Here is a 17,673-nt window from a genome sequence, read left to right as displayed (position 1 = left end):
ATCTAATAATAATTGAAGCTTATCTAGTCAGTGTTTTTTTTTTTTTTTTTTTTGTGTGCAAAATCTAGACAGTGTTATGAAGTGCAAAACTGTATAAATCTAGTTTTTACAGTTGACTTTGACATTTCGTTATATGATTTTAAATAACGTGGACGCACGCACAAATGTGACTTCTTTAATTAATGACGCAACTAATGGGAAAAAGATAGGGTATAGTATAAAGTTATTTAGTTTGGTCTGGACTACGTAATTCCACAAACTATAATTTTAGAATCGTTACGTGATTTTGTTGTTGTTAACGTCACATGATTTATACAATAGATATTCATTATGTGTACACACAAACATGACTTCTTCAACCAAACACAAATGCAAAATACAAGTATAAAGATGTGAGGTTATAATTTGGTCTAGTCTTGAATCTTGACCCACAATATCTACATTTTATTCATTTGAAATTGTTACATATAACACTTTAATATGAGAAAATAAAATTACCGAGGCAAATGAGCTTGTAATTTGGTGAAATAAATAGAAATTAAAAAAAAAAAAAAACGTGAAAAAGAGGGACTCGTGGGATAAATAAAAAGGAAGAAGGAAGGAAGAGATCTCCGTCACACATATACAAACACACACACACACACACGCTCTGCTTCGTCCAATCACCAAACACGCTTTAATGACTCTCACATTTTCCTCCTCCGCCGCAACCGTTGCCGTTGCTGCTGCAACCGTAACCTCCTCCGCTAGGGTTCCGGTTTATCCACTCGCCTCCACGACTACTCTTCGCGGTCTCGTTTCCTTCAGGTTAACCGCCAAGAAGCTTCCGCCGCCTCTTCGTTCTCGCTGCGGCGGCGCGAGTGTGAGAGCGATGTCTGAGCTTGTTCAGGATAAGGAATCTTCTGCCGCGCCGAGCATTGCTTTAGATGAAGCCGCCGGAGAGACGCCGAGTGAGCTCAATCATTCCCGTACTTTCTTGGATGCGCGAAGTGAACAAGGTTAGTTAGTTAGTCTTCCTTCTTCTTCTTCTTCTTCTTCTTCTTCTTCCTGAGGAATTTGAATTGACTCTTTTAGTTTCACTTGCGGTAGCAATTCGGAAACGGAATGTAGAGTTATGGAGATTGTTCGATTCCACTTTGTTCATAATCTTATCGCGAAATCGATGTTCGTCGTTGTTTCTTGTTTGACTGGATAAGGTTTATCGAATTTGACTTCTTGCCTTTTGCTTCTGATCTTGCTCCATTCTTGTTCTGAATAAGGTTAATTGAAACTCTTACGTTGTGTTGTTCCAATCCTTACGTTGTATCTGTTTTCGCTTTCTTTCAGGAAGATTAGTTAACAAGAATGAAATCAGAAAGATTCTTTTTAAGTCTGTAGTCCACGATGAGCTGTTTATGTTTTTAGGATTCTGTAGTGCAATTAGAAGTTTCTTGATGGTTGTGACGCAATGCCTGTATTAACTCTGTGTATATCTTCATATTCAGATCTTTTATCTGGTATCAAGAAGGAAGCTGAAGCTGGAAGGTTGCCTGCAAATGTTGCATCAGGAATGGAAGAATTGTATTGGAACTACAAAAATGCAGTAAATGAATCCTTTCATCATCACTCACTAGTTTGTACGATTGGTGCTATGCTTTGGCATTAGATTGGTTTGGAGAACACCAGCTCACTGAACTTTGGCATTATATTCTTACGGATGCTTTTTAGGTTTTAAGTAGCGGAGCTTCCAGGGCAGAGGAGACTGTTATATCAAACATGTCTGTTGCTTTTGATCGCATGCTTCTTGGTGTTGAGGTACTTCTTTTGTCAATCTCTTGGAATGATTTTTCTATTACGAGATGTCATCTTAAAAATTCTCTTACTTGAGCTTCCTTGCGATGTGCATATTTCAGGACCCTTATACTTTTAATCCATATCATAAAGCAATCAGAGAACCATTTGACTACTACATGTTTGTCCATACATACATTCGTCCTCTAATTGATTTCAAGTAAGCTGGAATATGTACTCACAGTTATCATATCTGATATAGTATTAAATTTTAAATAGAAAAGCAAATATCGTTTTTGAATTTGTTTGGTTGGTATAAATGGGTCTTCCAGTTTTGTACTAACAGCCCTTGAACATATTATGTAGAAATTCGTATGTTGGAAATGCTTCTATTTTCTCTGAGTTGGAAGACAAGATTCGGCAGGTACTCTTCTCTCTTTCTTATGCTCGAGCTAACTGACTTGAAGTTTTTTATTGCATTTTGTTTCGATCAACAGTTGAATTATTTTTCATTTAGGAGTTTTAACGTTTAACTGGTTAATTTCAGGGACACAATATTGTATTAATATCAAACCATCAAAGTGAAGCTGATCCTGCTGTCATTTCCCTATTGCTTGAAGCACAATCTCCTTTCATAGGAGAGAACATTGTGAGCCTTCGAGCCTTACTCTGAGCTCTTCTGTATGCTATTGTCTGCTATACTTATCCTTTTTTTTTTCTGCTGCAGAAATGTGTGGCTGGTGATCGAGTCATCACTGATCCTCTTTGTGTTCCGTTTAGTATGGGAAGGTATCACGACCCCTCATTTGACAATGGTATGCTACCTGATGGGATGAAGTGTAATCTAAGCAACCTTGTGTGACTTCCGGGATTTCTCCTGCTTTCAGGAACCTCATATGTGTGTACTCGAAAAAGCACATGAACGATGATCCTGAGCTTGTTGACATGAAAAGAAAAGCAAACACACGAAGCTTAAAGGAGATGGCTACAATGCTCAGGTTATTGGAGCTAAATAACGAATGTTCTTATTAGATCTCAGAGTAGCCGAAGTTGATGAAAAGGTTGATGTTTTCTCTGCTAATGTTGCATAAACCTCACTGTAGGTCTGGCGGGCAACTTATATGGATTGCACCAAGTGGTGGGAGGGACCGCCCTGATCCTTCTACAGGGGAATGGTTTCCTGTAAGTTATTGACTGGAAATGCAGAGGTCTTACCTGGTTCTGGTAGATTTGCAGATATATAATGATCTAATATTGTTTAGGCACCCTTTGATTCTTCTTCGGTGGACAACATGAGAAGATTGGTTGAACATTCTGGTGCTCCTGGACATATATATCCAATGTCTTTGCTTTGCTATGACATCATGCCCCCTCCACCTCAAGTACTGATTATAATCTCTCTCTTCTCCATTTTGGGATTTCTCTGGTTTATTTCCTCTCATCACCTCATTGTGTACCTTCCAGGTTGAGAAAGAAATTGGAGAGAAAAGGCTGGTTGGGTTTCACGGTACTGGACTATCAGTTGCTCCTGAAATCAGCTTCTCAGACGTCACAGCAGCCTGCGAGAACCCTAACGAGGTCTGTCTATTACCATTTTCTTTAGTTTCAAGATTGAGTTATTCTTCTAGTCCATTGATTTTCTCATCATCATGGTTCCTTTCATCTGTATGACAGGCGAAAGAAGCATACAGCCAAGCTTTGTACAACTCGGTCAATGAGCAATACAAGATTCTAAACTCTGCGATAAAACACAGAATAGGGGTAGACGCATCATCTTCAACGGTCTCCTTGTCACAACCTTGGAATTAGTCTCTCATTTTTTTAGGGTAACACTTTCAAAAGCCCATAAATATCTTGTCTCAAGAATTTTGCTGCAACTATGTATATATAGAGAGCATTGTTCTTTTATATCTGCAGGGATACACAAACACAAATCAATGGAAATACTCAAAAATGGAGATATTATTCACACGTTGTCCTAGGGAGTGTCTTTGTTTTTTCGTTATTTTCAAAACCAAAAAAAAGTTCCAAAGTCTCCTTGAAACAACAACAAAAAAAGGAAAAACAGGTACGTTGGTTCTAACGTAGGAATGGTTTGTGTACATATGGAATAGTGAGAGAGAACATACTCTTGCTAGGCTCTTTGGTCACATATGCTTTCATATGTAATATTCTTTTCTTTTATTTCTTCTTGTGATTCCTACCTACTATATAGAGCCGAAATAATTCACAATCCCAGTTTATGCCTCTTCCTTCTCTGCTATCTCATACTTACGCTATATGGTTTTATAATTCGTGTTTAATTTTCCGTAGAGTTGTCTAGGATTTGATAACAGTAAACAGAACAAAATAAAGTTAGTTTTTGAAATTAGAAAAGAGGGAAATAAACTGAGAAGCAAACTATTGCTACTGAATAAAGTGTTTACGAAAAAGGAGTGTGTCTGTGGTCAAAATACATTCTATTTCACTATTTCAAAACAAGTTTTGTGGATGATCAAACTTGTGAGAGCGCGTAGAGAGTGAAGTACATAACATAGCTATATATGTGTTACATGGCAAGTGGACAGAATAGATGAGTGTCTGGCCTGTTTGGATCCTTATGTCACATACCCTCTCAAGCTTCTGTCTCTCTCTGTTTTCACGTGTCTCTTTTCTGTTTTCTTCTTCTTCCACTATCTCCCCTCTCACTTTCTCGCATTTTTTTCAGAAATAAAACACTCTACCTTTAAAGCATAGAAAAAAATACATATTTTACTTTCTCATTTATTACATTATCAAATTTGGATTCCATTTGTCTCAGTAGTAATTACGGATTGTATTTTGGAAAGTGACAACAGCACTCACACACCACGTCATCTGTTTTAGTCAACAATTAACACTTTCTTTTTAGTGTTAATTAGTGATCAAAGTTTGGATTACAGCTTTTCTCATCATTTATAATCATTCCCATCTTTATTTTCAAGATGATGTGATATACGACTCTCTTTTCCTTTTTTTTCGTACTATGAAAATGATAGAAATGTTTTTAAGAGAATCGTGTGATCAATGAATAATAACTACCATCAAATCTGTCTCTTCTTTTGTTCTATGATTCGTAATCGTAATTTACTTTTTTCTTGTTTTTAAAAAACTCCAACGCGGCTAAGTCCTTATCGGATCGAAGATTAAATTAGCCACTGCGTTTATATAGTAGTACTAAAATAACTAATACCATATTCCTTGGATGTGGAGTGTGGAGAAGATATAGTAGTCTTTTCTAGTGCAATTTAGAAAACACACCATGGATATTAAGACATAATTATATATCAATTACAAAGTTACCAATACCGGATTTTACTGATGAATATATATACTACCATTTTGATGATAATTGTTTTGGATTAATATTTGCAATCTCAACCAACTGGTTTAGAATATATGTTTAACTTTTTCGTTAAATGATTATTGTATAGCGTTTCGTGGTTTCTCCAATTATATTATCTGGAGCAAAACTAATCTTTTGAGATGGAAGTGAAAAGTTGCTGTAGTTTTCTCTTTTCACGGCTCGATATCCACAAATAGTTATCACGAGTACTATCACCTCTTTCGTGTCAACCTCAAGAAACAAAAGTTCTTCCTTTATAATTCGTTCAAGAAAAGATCTGTGTTATTTTATATTCTTGAAAAAAATGCACAATTTCACTAGACGACAAAAACAAAAACAAAACTGTTTGCTATTTGGCGATAATTTATCTTGGTGGAAAAAAGGTTCTCTATTCCCTTAATTAATTACGTTTTGATAAGTAGATCTAAATTTGTAAGTATGTACTAGTAATATGCATTAATATTGAATTTCACTTTTAAGGTTTTGTTATTTTACGTTTGTTGTATGGTAATTTTAAATAGTAAATGTTGTCTTTATCCTCACGTCTTTTGCGATAAACCATAATTACAAATGGCATGTAGAAATTTTTAGGTGCACGAGTCCCAGCGAGGAGCATGCACCCCTGATTTAATGTTCATATATTAAAATCTCTGTACACACTTTTTATTACTAGTTTCTTGATTCAATGCGATTTTCATCGCACGTGCCTCTCGAATCCTTTCACATTCTCAGACCTTGTTTCATTTTTTTTTTTTAGTATTTGTCAGTTTTAAATTTGGATGTAGTGTTTATTTTCTCGTTAAACGACCGGTTAATTTAATTTATTCAGTTCGTTTTTGTTTGTGTTATTCGCAATTGGTATTCTTGAATAAAACAAATGTATCGATGTTGGAATCCACGTTGTAAGGAGAAGAGTGACGTTTAAGCCTTCCCAGACACACGATTTGATTACTATTCAAATGGATTCTTGTAGCGCCTAGATTCTTGTATGAATAAATCAAAATTACTTAACTTTTGATAGTAAAATTAACAATTGGGATTTATAAGTAAACTTTTGCATAGCCTCATGCTTTTTTCGAATAATTTGATGCCTTTCGACACTAGGAGACTACTGTTTTTTGCTAACTTTAAATATATTTAAGTTTTAGGACGAAAATCACTGTTTGGTAACTAATTAGTACATTGAATATCGATTGCTTTGTATATTTTCGGTGGATAATTAACGAAACCAAAAGTTTACGACTGTCACAATCACGGCCACCGTTTTTGAAAATTTGTAAAGACTGTTATAAACATAATTATGATATATGCTCTAATCAGTATTAAAGCATGATTTGATCAAATTAATAGTACGGTCATTAAGGGACGATTTTTTTTCGTACTCGTATTATTTTCAACTTAATTTGCGTTGGATTACTAATTGTGCCTTCCACCTTGGAATATCTTTTTTAATTCATGAAACTCCCTAATAATTAATTACCTATCATTATTTATTTTTACCTTTGTGATTTATTGAAATATTTAGCCTTTATTATCATTTTTTGATATATTGCTAATTTGTAAGATATAGGTTTTTACAAGAAATGGACATTTTTAATCTATTACTCGAAAAAGTTTGTTATTTTCTGAAAGTAGTAAACAAAATGTTTACATATGTGAGCAAATATTTTCTTCTTGTACCTGTTAATTTCTTTTTTCTTTTTGGTTTTTTTTTTGTCAACAACAATTATTAATTTTACCTTTTTTATTTATAGAAATACGTAGCCAGCTTGGTTAGCCTTTTAATTAATTTGTACATTTTCAAGTTTTCATTATATATTTGCCGAGGCATATAGACCCTAATATTATCGGTCCGACTCTCATAGATCAACCACAAATCCACAACTAAAGAACCCGAATTTTAAAAAATTAAAAAACTTTTACAATTTTATACAAAAGTTAGTTTTCGTCCACCTCCGAAACCATTGTATAATATCTATTGATACATGTTATAAGAAGTGAGCAATATAAACTATATAGTATCATATAAAACATTTCATGGCCCAGCTGATTAAATAATATAATTCTAAACTTTTTTTTTTTTGACATCAAAAAAAAAAATGAGGTGCTAATATGCGTTTTAATATTAATCAACATCCATCCTACCCCACTTCTCGCACAACTTCCATCCAAGAGTGATCCACACTCTACATATAGATAGATACATGATTTTCCTAGTGTGCTCTTTCCAAATTACTGACCTGATATTTCAACACGATCTTCCGGTGCATTGGCCTCGAACCAGGCATTGCATATTTGCATGCATACTCGAACGTATACATGAGGGAAAAAAGTTCCGTATACAATTTAAATTTCTTTTCCATTATTTTGTTATAACACTTCTACTACTACACATCAGTCACAACAAATATTACTTTCCATTCTCAATTGTCAATTTTCATACGTGTTTGCAACAATAAAACATGTTAAAAACAAAAGAAAATAAAATGAATGAGTCAAGCCAGTGCAACAAAAAATAAGAGAAAAGAAAAACAGACAAGTTATTTAAACATTTTGTACTTTACACTATTCAATAAAAATAGAATCAGAGAGAAGCACGTGGCAGAGCAGGAGTGGGAAAACAAGGGAGAGGACCACAAAAGAGGAACCAAACAGATTTGTACAAAATCTAAAATAGTAAGCAAAAAGTGATTAGCTGGTGTGGGCACTCACCTACGGACAAAGAAAGAGTCATACAGATCTCTCTTTAGGGCCAAAGTCAAACCACATCTCTACACTCCAATTGAAAAACACACTTGTTTAGAGATCCTGATCCACGATAGCTCCTTATCTCTCACGCGCCTCCGTAGAGTAAAATCTGCCTAAGTGCGTAGCTTGGTTACTTGTCGGATTTCGTTGGTGTTTCTTGGAATATTATTTTAATTTCCCATTTTAATATTACAACTTTTGCAAAACATTTGCACTTATCATCACTTTTGAGTATCTTATTAAACAAATGTATATCCGAGTTCTATTTTGGCCGACATCTATTTTAAACCACATCTTTTCTACGAAAATAATTTTATCTAAATGCATTTGTTTCACATGTTGTTATATTAACTACAAATATATATATATATATATATAAAACTTTGGATTAATAATTATCATGTTCTTTGAATTTTTTTTATTACCCAAAATGAGATTTTAGCCAATCTCCAATGATTTTCTCTATTTTTTTCCTCTATAATAGAGATTTTTATAATAGAAATAAGTTTTACTCCAATTCACCTCTATTCTCATATCTAAAATAGAGTTCCTCTATTTATAGAGCAACCTTTTGTAGAAAAAAAATAGAGTTCCTCTATAAATGAAGGAAAAAATAGCAATTTCTATTTTAGATGTGAAAATAAAGGTGGATTGGAGCAAAATTCATCTCTATTATAGAAGAAAAAATAAAAGACCGTTGAAGATGGATTTTGTAGAGAAAAGTTGATAATGCATTTTGTAGAGAAAGCTCATAAGAAAAATTAATGGATGACATTATGTAAAATAACCTTAAAACTCGTGACTTGCAACATAGTGGTGCTATGATTATGATATATATTCAAATATGCATAATACTATATGTTATTAACAAAACAAATCTAAGTAAGTAACTGTTGGAAATAATTTTAGGTAACTAAAAATCAATCTTAAAATGATATGTGGACGTAACATTTGTATAAAAGGTGCAAAAAACATGTAATGCAAGCAATTGAAAGCACATTAAAAACAAGATACTGTCTATCTTCATTACGTGTATAAAGTGCCCACAACCAAAAGATGCCACTTTTATCTTTGATTTAACCTAACGTTATGGTTTCATCATATAAATTCTATCAACCAAGATCTCTCGTCATGATAAAGAAAACACAATATTCAAATCTAACTATCCGATATCCGAACGAGAAAACATAACGATAAGGAATAAATTTTTGCATACTTAAAAGTTAAGAAACATATGTACTTACTTGAGCACCAAAAAAGCATCACAACATATCATATGAGTATTATTAGAGTTTCTCTTTCTGCACAACGATCCACAAATACAAATTTCAGTTTAGCAAAATTGGTATCTGGAAAATCTACACGAAAATTTATCTTCTGAACAAATTATTAATTAATTTGAAGTCAACTGAATTACTTAGCATTTCTGGCTTTCACCTAAGTACATATATATACTAGCTATCTATTAAACATTATATATAAATATATATATATATATATATATATATTTGTATGGAGGATTTTCATGTATATGCTCTTCTTTTTACATTTCTTAGATGGATTGATTTATTTTTATATTATAATAAGAAAGACAAAAACATGCAATTATTGCATGTGTCTGGTGAACAATGAAAGGCCCCGACGCCCCGTTACATGCTTCTCATCAAATAACATTAATAAATGTGGGTCTGTCACTCTAATTTATATCAAGCTACAAAATACATAAGATATTTTTTGGGCGAACAAAAGAAAAACATAACATATTTTTTTAAAGTAATTCCTAAGATTGCTTAAACTTGTTTGAGATAGAGACATCATAAATTTGAAGGCTTGCTTTGGAGATGGTTTAAACTGCAGAGCTAGAACAAGAAGCTTGGACTAAGACCAACTAGAACCCATCTCCATTTCTATCTCCAAACTCTAACCCAATTCCATTTCCATCTCCAAAATAGAAATTTCTATATTTGTTTATATATTTGGAGACTTTTCATTCATTTCTCCATTTTGGAGTTGAGCTTTTTTTATTTACAAATCAATCCTTTAAATTTATATATATTTATATTTTATATCTAAATACAATTAATTATTATTACTTTATACTTAAACTTATAAATAATAATTTTAAAATTCAACAATAGCATATATTACATAGAAAATAGATAATACAAAAAGAAGGTACAAAATAGCATAACTAATAATAAAATTTAAAAATACATAATATTACTTAAAACAACTTAATTCAACAAAAACTAATAATTAATCTGGTATATTATTTGGGCATCCATTAAGATAGTTAAAATAGTGCCCAAACGAAGTAGATGACTCAGGAGCTTGTTGAAAGAGAAGTCGAAAGAGAAACTCCATCTCCATGCACCAATAGAAGTCGAAAGAGAAACTCCATCTCCGGAAGTCGAAACAGTGGATGATGATAATATCCGGTTTCAAAAATTTCTTGGTTGATATAAAAAAATTAAGGACAAACAAGCTCATTTTTCACTTCGAAACGCGTTAATCGATCATTTGTGAGAAAAACACTCTATGGATGCATAAACAAAAAAAATGATACGAAAAAAACATACATCATTATTATTCACCTAAACATAGTTTATAAATGTTTTGAGAATTCTTTAAATTTTTTGGGTATTAACTGAATTCAACTGATAACATTGCATAATCACATAATGATACGAAATATCATTAAGTTAGAATTATGTTGTATAATGAAAAATCTAAAAGAATATGCAATTGGATATATATTGTGGAATTGCAATATTAACTCCAATATGCAAAATTAATTTCAATACATTTGAAGTAACTTCTCATAAACATATATAGGACTACTAGAAGTTTTTTTTTCTTTAAGTCGTGAAAGTTTTAAATATTAACCAAAATTGATACATTTTTATTGTAAATAATTAGTTTCTTATCTTGACAATTGTTCATATTTTGCATATGTAAAATGAAGACAAATTAATATTTAACTACATAAAACATAATAGTAGTCGGAACACACAATTCCGTCATCATACATATTACAAATCTAATCAAAGCTGTTATACTTCTAGAATTTTGGTTTTCAAAGAAATTTCAAATTTTGATGAAATGAGATAATAACCCAAAACAGTTCAACAAAAATTTGTAAGAAAAGATGATAAAGAATGCTACTACGAGAAAAAAAAAAAAACGTTCAAACAGTATTGCCCCCAAAAATATAAAAAGTGCAAGAAGTAGTCGAGGATGCAATAAGTCCATTGGTACGTTTTGCTCCAAATATATATACAACATATAAAAAAAATCCTTATATATTTTACCATTAGCCGCCGCCGACCAAAATTTCCGATTCGAGGCTGGAGCGCGGTGGCTTCGTTAGCACCGGTTTTGGCCTCTCCCTCGTTTTAGTCTATTGTCTTCTTTTGCGGCTTTGTCTGGAGTAATTTCTCACTGAATCTGAACCTGATCGGAATTGGAAGAAGAAGTACGATGGCAGAGCTTGCTCATGGTTGGATTGTCTCTAGCCAGCCTTGTCTCCTAAATCCTTTGATGTGAACGGTAGTTTTATCCTGTTGGTTTTAGCTCTGTTTTCTGGTGTGGTTAGTTGGTTTAGCCTTGTTAGCAGAATTTTTCAACCTTCGACTGGGAAATTATTTTGTCTGTTTTGATTGATGATCTGGTGTGTGTTGAGGAAGTGGTTAGAGCGGCTAGATCTGTGTGGGTTTCTGATTACAGCAAAGACGATGGTTCCGGATCTCAAAAATCTACGGTTGGCTTGAAGAATAATGACATTATGGTTTGCTTGTTCCTGTAACATATCTTTTAGCCGGTCTTGTACTTATCATTGCTTCTAAGCGCCGTGTGGAGTGGTTGTGCGATCTCGTCCAGCCATTGCCTTTCCTCTCAATCCTTGTATCATCGTTTCAGCCAGTGGTTCCCTTTTGGCTCACTCCCTTCCCACGCAGAGGCTTTTTTGTGTTAAGATGTGTTAGGTCTCTAAGTCTGCAGGTTCTTTTCTCCTTGGTGTTGCTCGGTGTGGTTGTCAGCAGCCTTGAGTTATCGTCTTTCTTGCTCTAGAGTTTGGTGATATTCAAGGGCTTAGCTTCGCTCCTTGTCTTTGCTTTCCAGATCTGTGTAGATTGGTTTGCGTTTTGAAGGCTTCTAGCTAGATGTAAAAGGGTGCATCAGACGCCGTCGTCGCAGAAGCATGTTTGAGTTTCTCTTAGTATTTTTGCTTGCTGGGTTATGAAATTCTTAGTGTCGAGAGATCAGCTCTCATCTTGATAGGAGGTGATAGATGTTATCTTCGGGTTGGCCGAGGGCACTCTTGGTAAATCTCTTTCGCAGGAGCTTCTGGAGAAAAGTTTTTTGCTTTCTTAAGTCTAGTGTATTTCTTAGGATTCTAGCCTTTTGGTTTCTGTTTTTGGAGTAAGGGTTTGTCCTCCTTCATTATAGGTTTGCACTTTTCTGTGTTGTATTGGTGTTTTTAGTTTCCCTTTCATAGGGTTTAAGACTTTGGGGACATATCCGTGGTCCGCTGGCTCTAGCTTCCCTCTTTTGAGCGTTTGTATTTTTCCTTGGTTCCAAAACAAGTTCAATAATATAATTCAGATGACAAATATATATATTTTTTTTATAATTAGCAAACAACAAAGAATTTATAACTTTTTTTTCCCGTAGCCAAAATATAATTAACATTGAGGGTGTGAATGGTTATAGCGGTTGGGGTGGACAAATCCGTCTGCGGACTAGACTGTCTTTTATTTACCATTCAACAAATGTAGTCCGCAGTGGTACGGTCCAAATAAAACAGAGACAAGACCGCAACGGATCAACTGCGGATCGCTTTTGCATACAAATAGAGTTGGTCCGCAGCGGTCTGTTGTTCGCCTTAAAAATAGAGTGGTCCAAACTGCAGACGGATTTGGCTGCCCTGACCATATTTACCGTTCAAATCTTGAATTTTGTTTTCTCCCCGACTGAAAATTCATTGATATGATATTAGTCAAACAATATTGTCTTTTTTCTTTTAAACATGCAAAAATTAAAAATCAAGGAAGGGAAAAATAAATAGTAATTTTTTTTAATTAAGGAAGAGAAAAATAAATACTCTAGTAATTTCTTTTTAATAGAAAAAATAGAAACGAAGAAGAAACAGTAAAGACAGAGCACTAAACCAATTACCTAGGAAACGCACGTTCACTCTCACACGCTTTTTTTACTCACACACTCACACACTTCTCTCTCTCTTCTTCTTCCTCTGTACTCTCTCCCTCACAAACACACAAAACCAGAGTCTCTTTCTCTCTCTCTGCTTCTCTTTAAACTCTCTGTTAAATCTTCATCTTGTAGTATTTTCATATTCGTATCATTACTCTTTTTATTTTTCCCATCTCTCTGTCTTTCTTCAGTATCTGTTTCTCTCTCTCTGTCTCTCTAGCGACGGACTGATGCACACATCTTTGTACTCTCCGCCGTAACGAACTCACCTAATGGGGTGCATGTTCTCTCACCTCGCCGCCAAATTCGCTTTTTTCCCACCTTCTCCTCCAACCTACCACCTCACCAAAACCCCCGACGGCAAACTCTCCGCCGTCTCCTCCGCTTCCTCCTCCTCCTCTACTTTTCCCTCCGCCGGAGACCCATCTCTCGACGTGAAAGTGGTGAAGACTAGACGCGGCAACAAAGTAACAGCTTTTTACCTGAGAAACCCTAGCGCAAGACTCACGCTTCTCTATTCTCATGGGAATGCCGCAGATTTGGGACAACTCTTCGATCTCTTCGTCCAACTCAAAGTCAATCTCCGAGTCAACCTCATGGGGTCTCTCTCTCTCTCTCTCTTTCTCTGATGTCCATACTCTTCATACGTCGTCGTTTCGTGTTTACCTATTATCTTGATAAGTAATTTCCTTATTGAGATTTCTTTTGATGCTTATTATGTTTGTAATCGACAGTTTTATCAATAACTATGATTAAATTAGGCATATTTTGCTAACCGAATGGAGTAGTAATTAAGCATAGTTTTTCCTAAATTTTTGTTGTTTTTTTCCTTTGTTTTTTGTTTTATAATTTGTTACTACAAAATTGTTCTTTTGTTTTTGGTTAAAGGTTCACAATTTTTTTAACTCCATGAATATTTTTATGTCTTTTCGTTTCTTGAGAAAGCTCACGCTTTTGGGAAATGGGTTCTTGTCTTGTCTCGTTGCCCAAAAAGCTCAGATTTGGTGATATTTCCGACAAATTTTCTTTTTTTCCTTTTTATGTGTAAAAAATTGCAATGTTTTAGTAAAAATGTTTGGTGTTTTGCTTTTTTTGTTTTATTTAGTGTCGTTTTAATTTTCTTGAATTTGTCCCGTTGTTTTATTTTGAAAATTCAATTCGAAATTTCTCACCTAGTCACCATCAATTTGTGTATTTACTCTTCGATAACGTCGGATTCAAATAGGTTGGTGATAATAATATAAGGTGTAAGTGTAACCTTTCATTTTAGTAATCAATAGTATAGGTCAGTCAATTTATGACACTTCATTTATGAATGGTTTGAGTTTTGATTTTGATTTTTGTTATCTCTGTTTTAAATTTTCAGGTATGATTATTCAGGCTATGGAGCTTCTACCGGTAAGGTGTGTCAATGCGTCTCCTCTACTAAATAGATCGAATCTCAATAACTATTTTAATCGAAAATGTAACCTAAAAATGTTCTTAGGTTGAAATCCTCTTAGGTTATTGGAATGTTCTGTATCAGTCTCATTCATATAGCCTAGTAATGCTCTGTATCGATCAATAGATTAATGTTCTGCATTATTTTGAGTTTTTTTTAGTTTGCTCGGTTTGAAAATGTTCTCTGAAATGTGGTTTATAATTTTTGTTTGCAGCCGAGTGAGTACGATACATATGCGGATATAGAGGCGGTTTACGAGTGTCTGCAGAAGGATTATGGGGTTGGGCAAGAAGATTTGATCTTGTATGGTCAATCAGTTGGCAGTGGACCGACGTTGCACCTTGCCTCTAAGCTTCCACGGCTTAGAGGTGTGGTTCTTCATAGCGGCATTCTCTCTGGTCTCCGTGTTCTATGTCATGTCAAGTTCAAGTTTTGTTGTGACATTTATTCGGTAAATATCCCCTCTGCCTTTCACTATTTGTTCTGTTGATTTAAGGGATTAGAGTTTCTGGTTTAGGAAGAGCGAATGAGCAAAACCGTGCAAAACTAGTCAAATAAGGACCTATATGTTCTTTTGAAACCATGTTTTACTTGTCGATTAGTCCGATATTTTACATGAACCACTTTCATGTCCGAAGAAAGTTTAGCTAGCCTAGGAAAGTAGTTATTTGGAAGCTAACCGGTTTAGAATTGGATATGGCCGATGTGGAAGCAAATTGATTAAGGAGGGGCTATAACTAAGTTGGAAGCTAACCGGTCTAGAAGTAGATATGGCTAATGTGGAAGCTCACTGATTTAGAAGTGGCTATAGAAAGTTTAGAAGCTAACCGGTCATGGGGTTCTAATACTATCTTCTTACTGATTTTGTTGTTTAATTGCAGAACGTAAACAAGATAAAGAAGGTGAAATGCCCGGTTCTTGTCATACACGTAAGCATAATCTGTTTCATGTCTTTATCTTCAGCCTCAGCCTGAACCTGATTTATATCCGTAAAACTTAACTGATCTTACTATCTATTGTTGCGCAGGGAACGGAAGACGATGTGGTGAATTGGTTACACGGAAACAGGCTCTGGAAAATGGCGAAGGAACCATATGAACCTCTCTGGATTAAAGGTGGTGGACATTGCAACCTCGAGATCTATCCGGACTACATTAGACATCTCTACCGGTTTATAAAAGACATGGAGAATACAAACACTAAGTCTCGTCTCAAAAAGATTTGGCAAGAAATCCGTAGGCGAGACGAATCCACAGGATGTTGTAGTTCCGGACTGTGCAGACCTAGCTGCAGCTGTCACAAACCTCGATGTCCGAAACCCGGCTGCAGTTGTGGTTGCGGTTGCGGCGGATGCCGTTGTTTCAAGTGTTCGTGTCCGTCATTTAAGGGATGTTTCTCTTGCTGCAAGAAACCGAGCTGTGCAAGTAGTTGTTGCTGTCCCAAGTTCAAATGCTGCTGTTTTGGAAAGCCAAAATGTCCAAAATGCTCTTGTTGGAAATGTTTTAAATGCCCCGACTCTGAGTGTTGTCGGAGTTGTTGTTGCTTTGCCGGTTGTTTTAGCTGGCTGTGTTGCTGCGGGTGCGGCGGAGGGAGGAGGAAGGAGGGGGAGAGGGAGAGTAGAGGGACTACTACGGTGGCTAAGAGTGAAGGGTAATATTGATATTTCGATATTTTTGTATAGATATTGTTGAAAAGATTCGGTAAAACATTAGGAGAGATTCATGGGAAGAGACTCAGATTTGAGGCGAAAAGTTAATTTATCATTCCGAGGAAAAAATTATATGAAAAAAAAATATAGAAATATGAAATCTTGAATCTTGGAACCAAACCAAGTTTGATGTTGCTCATATCAAGCTTATTTTGTTAAATTATCGAATCCCTTCTAAATGGTTTATGGCTTATGCAAATGGTTTAAGTCTACTTCTGACTCTCAGCTTCAACTGCTAAATTGGGCCTATTTGTTGTACCAAGATTCTATAGTTCGCCCTATATCAAAGTAAGACAATGCACTTCGTCAATGAAACCATGCTTTTAGTTTTAACCAACCATGATTGAATTACACTGGAAGATTCTAACTTCTAAGCCTTGTCAATTCTCAATCAAAATGGTGAATCTTCCAACTACTTCAGCACGATAAAATAGTTAACAATGTCTCACACTAATGGAAGGAAACCAATAATACTGTACATCTTGAACTCATCCATATGGTCCACCAGGTTGTATATGGAAATACTTGGAATCCATGATATCTATGATTCTAATTCGTACTTTTCTGGTATATTTTTAGGATGCTTACCCGTAAGAAGTCGTTATAATGTTGTATTAGTCAGATATGTACATTACGTGAAACAATTGTACAATGGAATAACTAGTTGTTACAAGCTATCTCGGGATAGTTCATGCGAACAGCACTTCACATTATATTTGATTAATTAAAAGAAAAAACAGGTTTTGTCAAAATGCATACTTAAAGCCCTTATCCATATTACGTTTGGACCACATTACGTGCAAGATTTGTTTCGTTCTTATTAGCTTGTTTGGTATGACCCATTAGAAGTTATAATACTTAGGCATAAAATAAAAGGGAACAAAAAAAAATAATAAAAAATGAAAATGTACTTCAAGTAATGGTTTTGATCAGCATACTAATCTTTTGACTCGTTAAAACTTGAATGTTCTAACTCGTTGAGAAATATACAAATACGACTGTATATAATTTCAACAGAAGAAACATACAAACTGTTTATAATGTCAAAGTCAAACCTGCATACACATATTCTTTTCGAGAATGAGTATGAATTGTGAAATATTAACATTAGATGACGTCCGTTTAATGAAGTGCTGCTACCAAACCAAGTACTTTTCATTTTTTCTGATTTAAAAAATATATTGAAAAATTAATGGGAAGTTTAACGAAATAAACAGTCAAACTTTTAAGGATTGATGCGTGGTCTATTACATTAATTGATTACTAGATATATTAAATCTATTTATATAGCTTTTTTTTTTAATTTTACATAGAAAATGTATACATTACAAACTTTTTGACGATAAGTTATTTCCGATTCCAACAATTAAAATAGTACAAGGGAAATCAAGTGGAAGGTGAGGAAATTGTATAACAGAGGATTAAGTATAA

General features: G+C 34.4%; 2 protein-coding genes across 5 annotated transcripts; both read left to right on the top strand.

Moving 5' to 3' along the window:
* Positions 1-26: 26 nt before the first annotated feature.
* On the top strand, positions 27-3,739 carry LOC104741815 (glycerol-3-phosphate acyltransferase, chloroplastic). Of its 3 annotated transcripts, XM_087485310.1 has the most exons (14): positions 27-81; positions 512-998; positions 1,485-1,582; positions 1,708-1,794; positions 1,893-1,990; positions 2,137-2,194; positions 2,318-2,419; positions 2,498-2,559; positions 2,658-2,768; positions 2,874-2,952; positions 3,033-3,152; positions 3,235-3,348; positions 3,445-3,596; positions 3,688-3,739. In XM_087485310.1, the coding sequence occupies exons 2-13, from the start codon at positions 680-682 to the stop codon at positions 3,577-3,579; spliced, it is 1,383 nt and encodes a 460-aa protein (XP_087341436.1). In that variant the 5' UTR covers positions 27-81; positions 512-679; the 3' UTR covers positions 3,580-3,596; positions 3,688-3,739. The 3 variants fall into 3 exon arrangements, with proteins under 3 accessions (XP_087341436.1, XP_019090827.2, XP_010461038.2); XM_019235282.2 differs by having other exon boundaries at positions 3,445-3,739; XM_010462736.3 differs by lacking the exon at positions 27-81 and having other exon boundaries at positions 419-998.
* Positions 3,740-13,038: 9,299 nt separating this feature from the next.
* LOC104741814 (uncharacterized) lies at positions 13,039-16,381 on the top strand. 2 transcript variants are annotated; one of them, XM_010462733.3, is made up of 5 exons: positions 13,039-13,694; positions 14,460-14,496; positions 14,749-14,985; positions 15,416-15,463; positions 15,562-16,381. In XM_010462733.3, exons 1-5 carry the CDS (start codon positions 13,366-13,368, stop codon positions 16,186-16,188), a joined length of 1,278 nt encoding a protein of 425 aa, XP_010461035.1. In that variant the 5' UTR covers positions 13,039-13,365; the 3' UTR covers positions 16,189-16,381. The 2 variants fall into 2 exon arrangements, with proteins under 2 accessions (XP_010461035.1, XP_010461036.1); XM_010462734.2 differs by having other exon boundaries at positions 13,075-13,694; positions 14,460-14,491.
* Positions 16,382-17,673: the final 1,292 nt, after the last annotated feature.

This window comes from Camelina sativa, chromosome 14 (genome assembly GCF_030686135.1).
Source record: "Camelina sativa cultivar CO46 ecotype springtype chromosome 14, ASM3068613v1".
Classification (NCBI taxonomy): domain Eukaryota; kingdom Viridiplantae; phylum Streptophyta; class Magnoliopsida; order Brassicales; family Brassicaceae; genus Camelina; species Camelina sativa.
Note: the sequence above shows the minus strand (reverse complement) of the source record. Positions and strands in the feature narration are given on the sequence as shown.

Bases quoted from the DNA above. Each gene is read 5' to 3' on its own strand.
- LOC104741815 (XM_087485310.1), top strand. From the start codon at position 680: ATGACTCTCACATTTTCCTCCTCCGCCGCAACCGTTGCCGTTGCTGCT. The intron at 999-1,484 runs GTTAGTTAGTTA...CTTCATATTCAG, and splicing joins GGATGCGCGAAGTGAACAAG to ATCTTTTATCTGGTATCAAG. The intron at 3,153-3,234 runs GTACTGATTATA...TGTACCTTCCAG, and splicing joins TCATGCCCCCTCCACCTCAA to GTTGAGAAAGAAATTGGAGA.
- LOC104741814 (XM_010462733.3), top strand. From the start codon at position 13,366: ATGGGGTGCATGTTCTCTCACCTCGCCGCCAAATTCGCTTTTTTCCCA. The intron at 13,695-14,459 runs GTCTCTCTCTCT...TTAAATTTTCAG, and splicing joins CTCCGAGTCAACCTCATGGG to GTATGATTATTCAGGCTATG. The intron at 15,464-15,561 runs GTAAGCATAATC...ATTGTTGCGCAG, and splicing joins GCCCGGTTCTTGTCATACAC to GGAACGGAAGACGATGTGGT.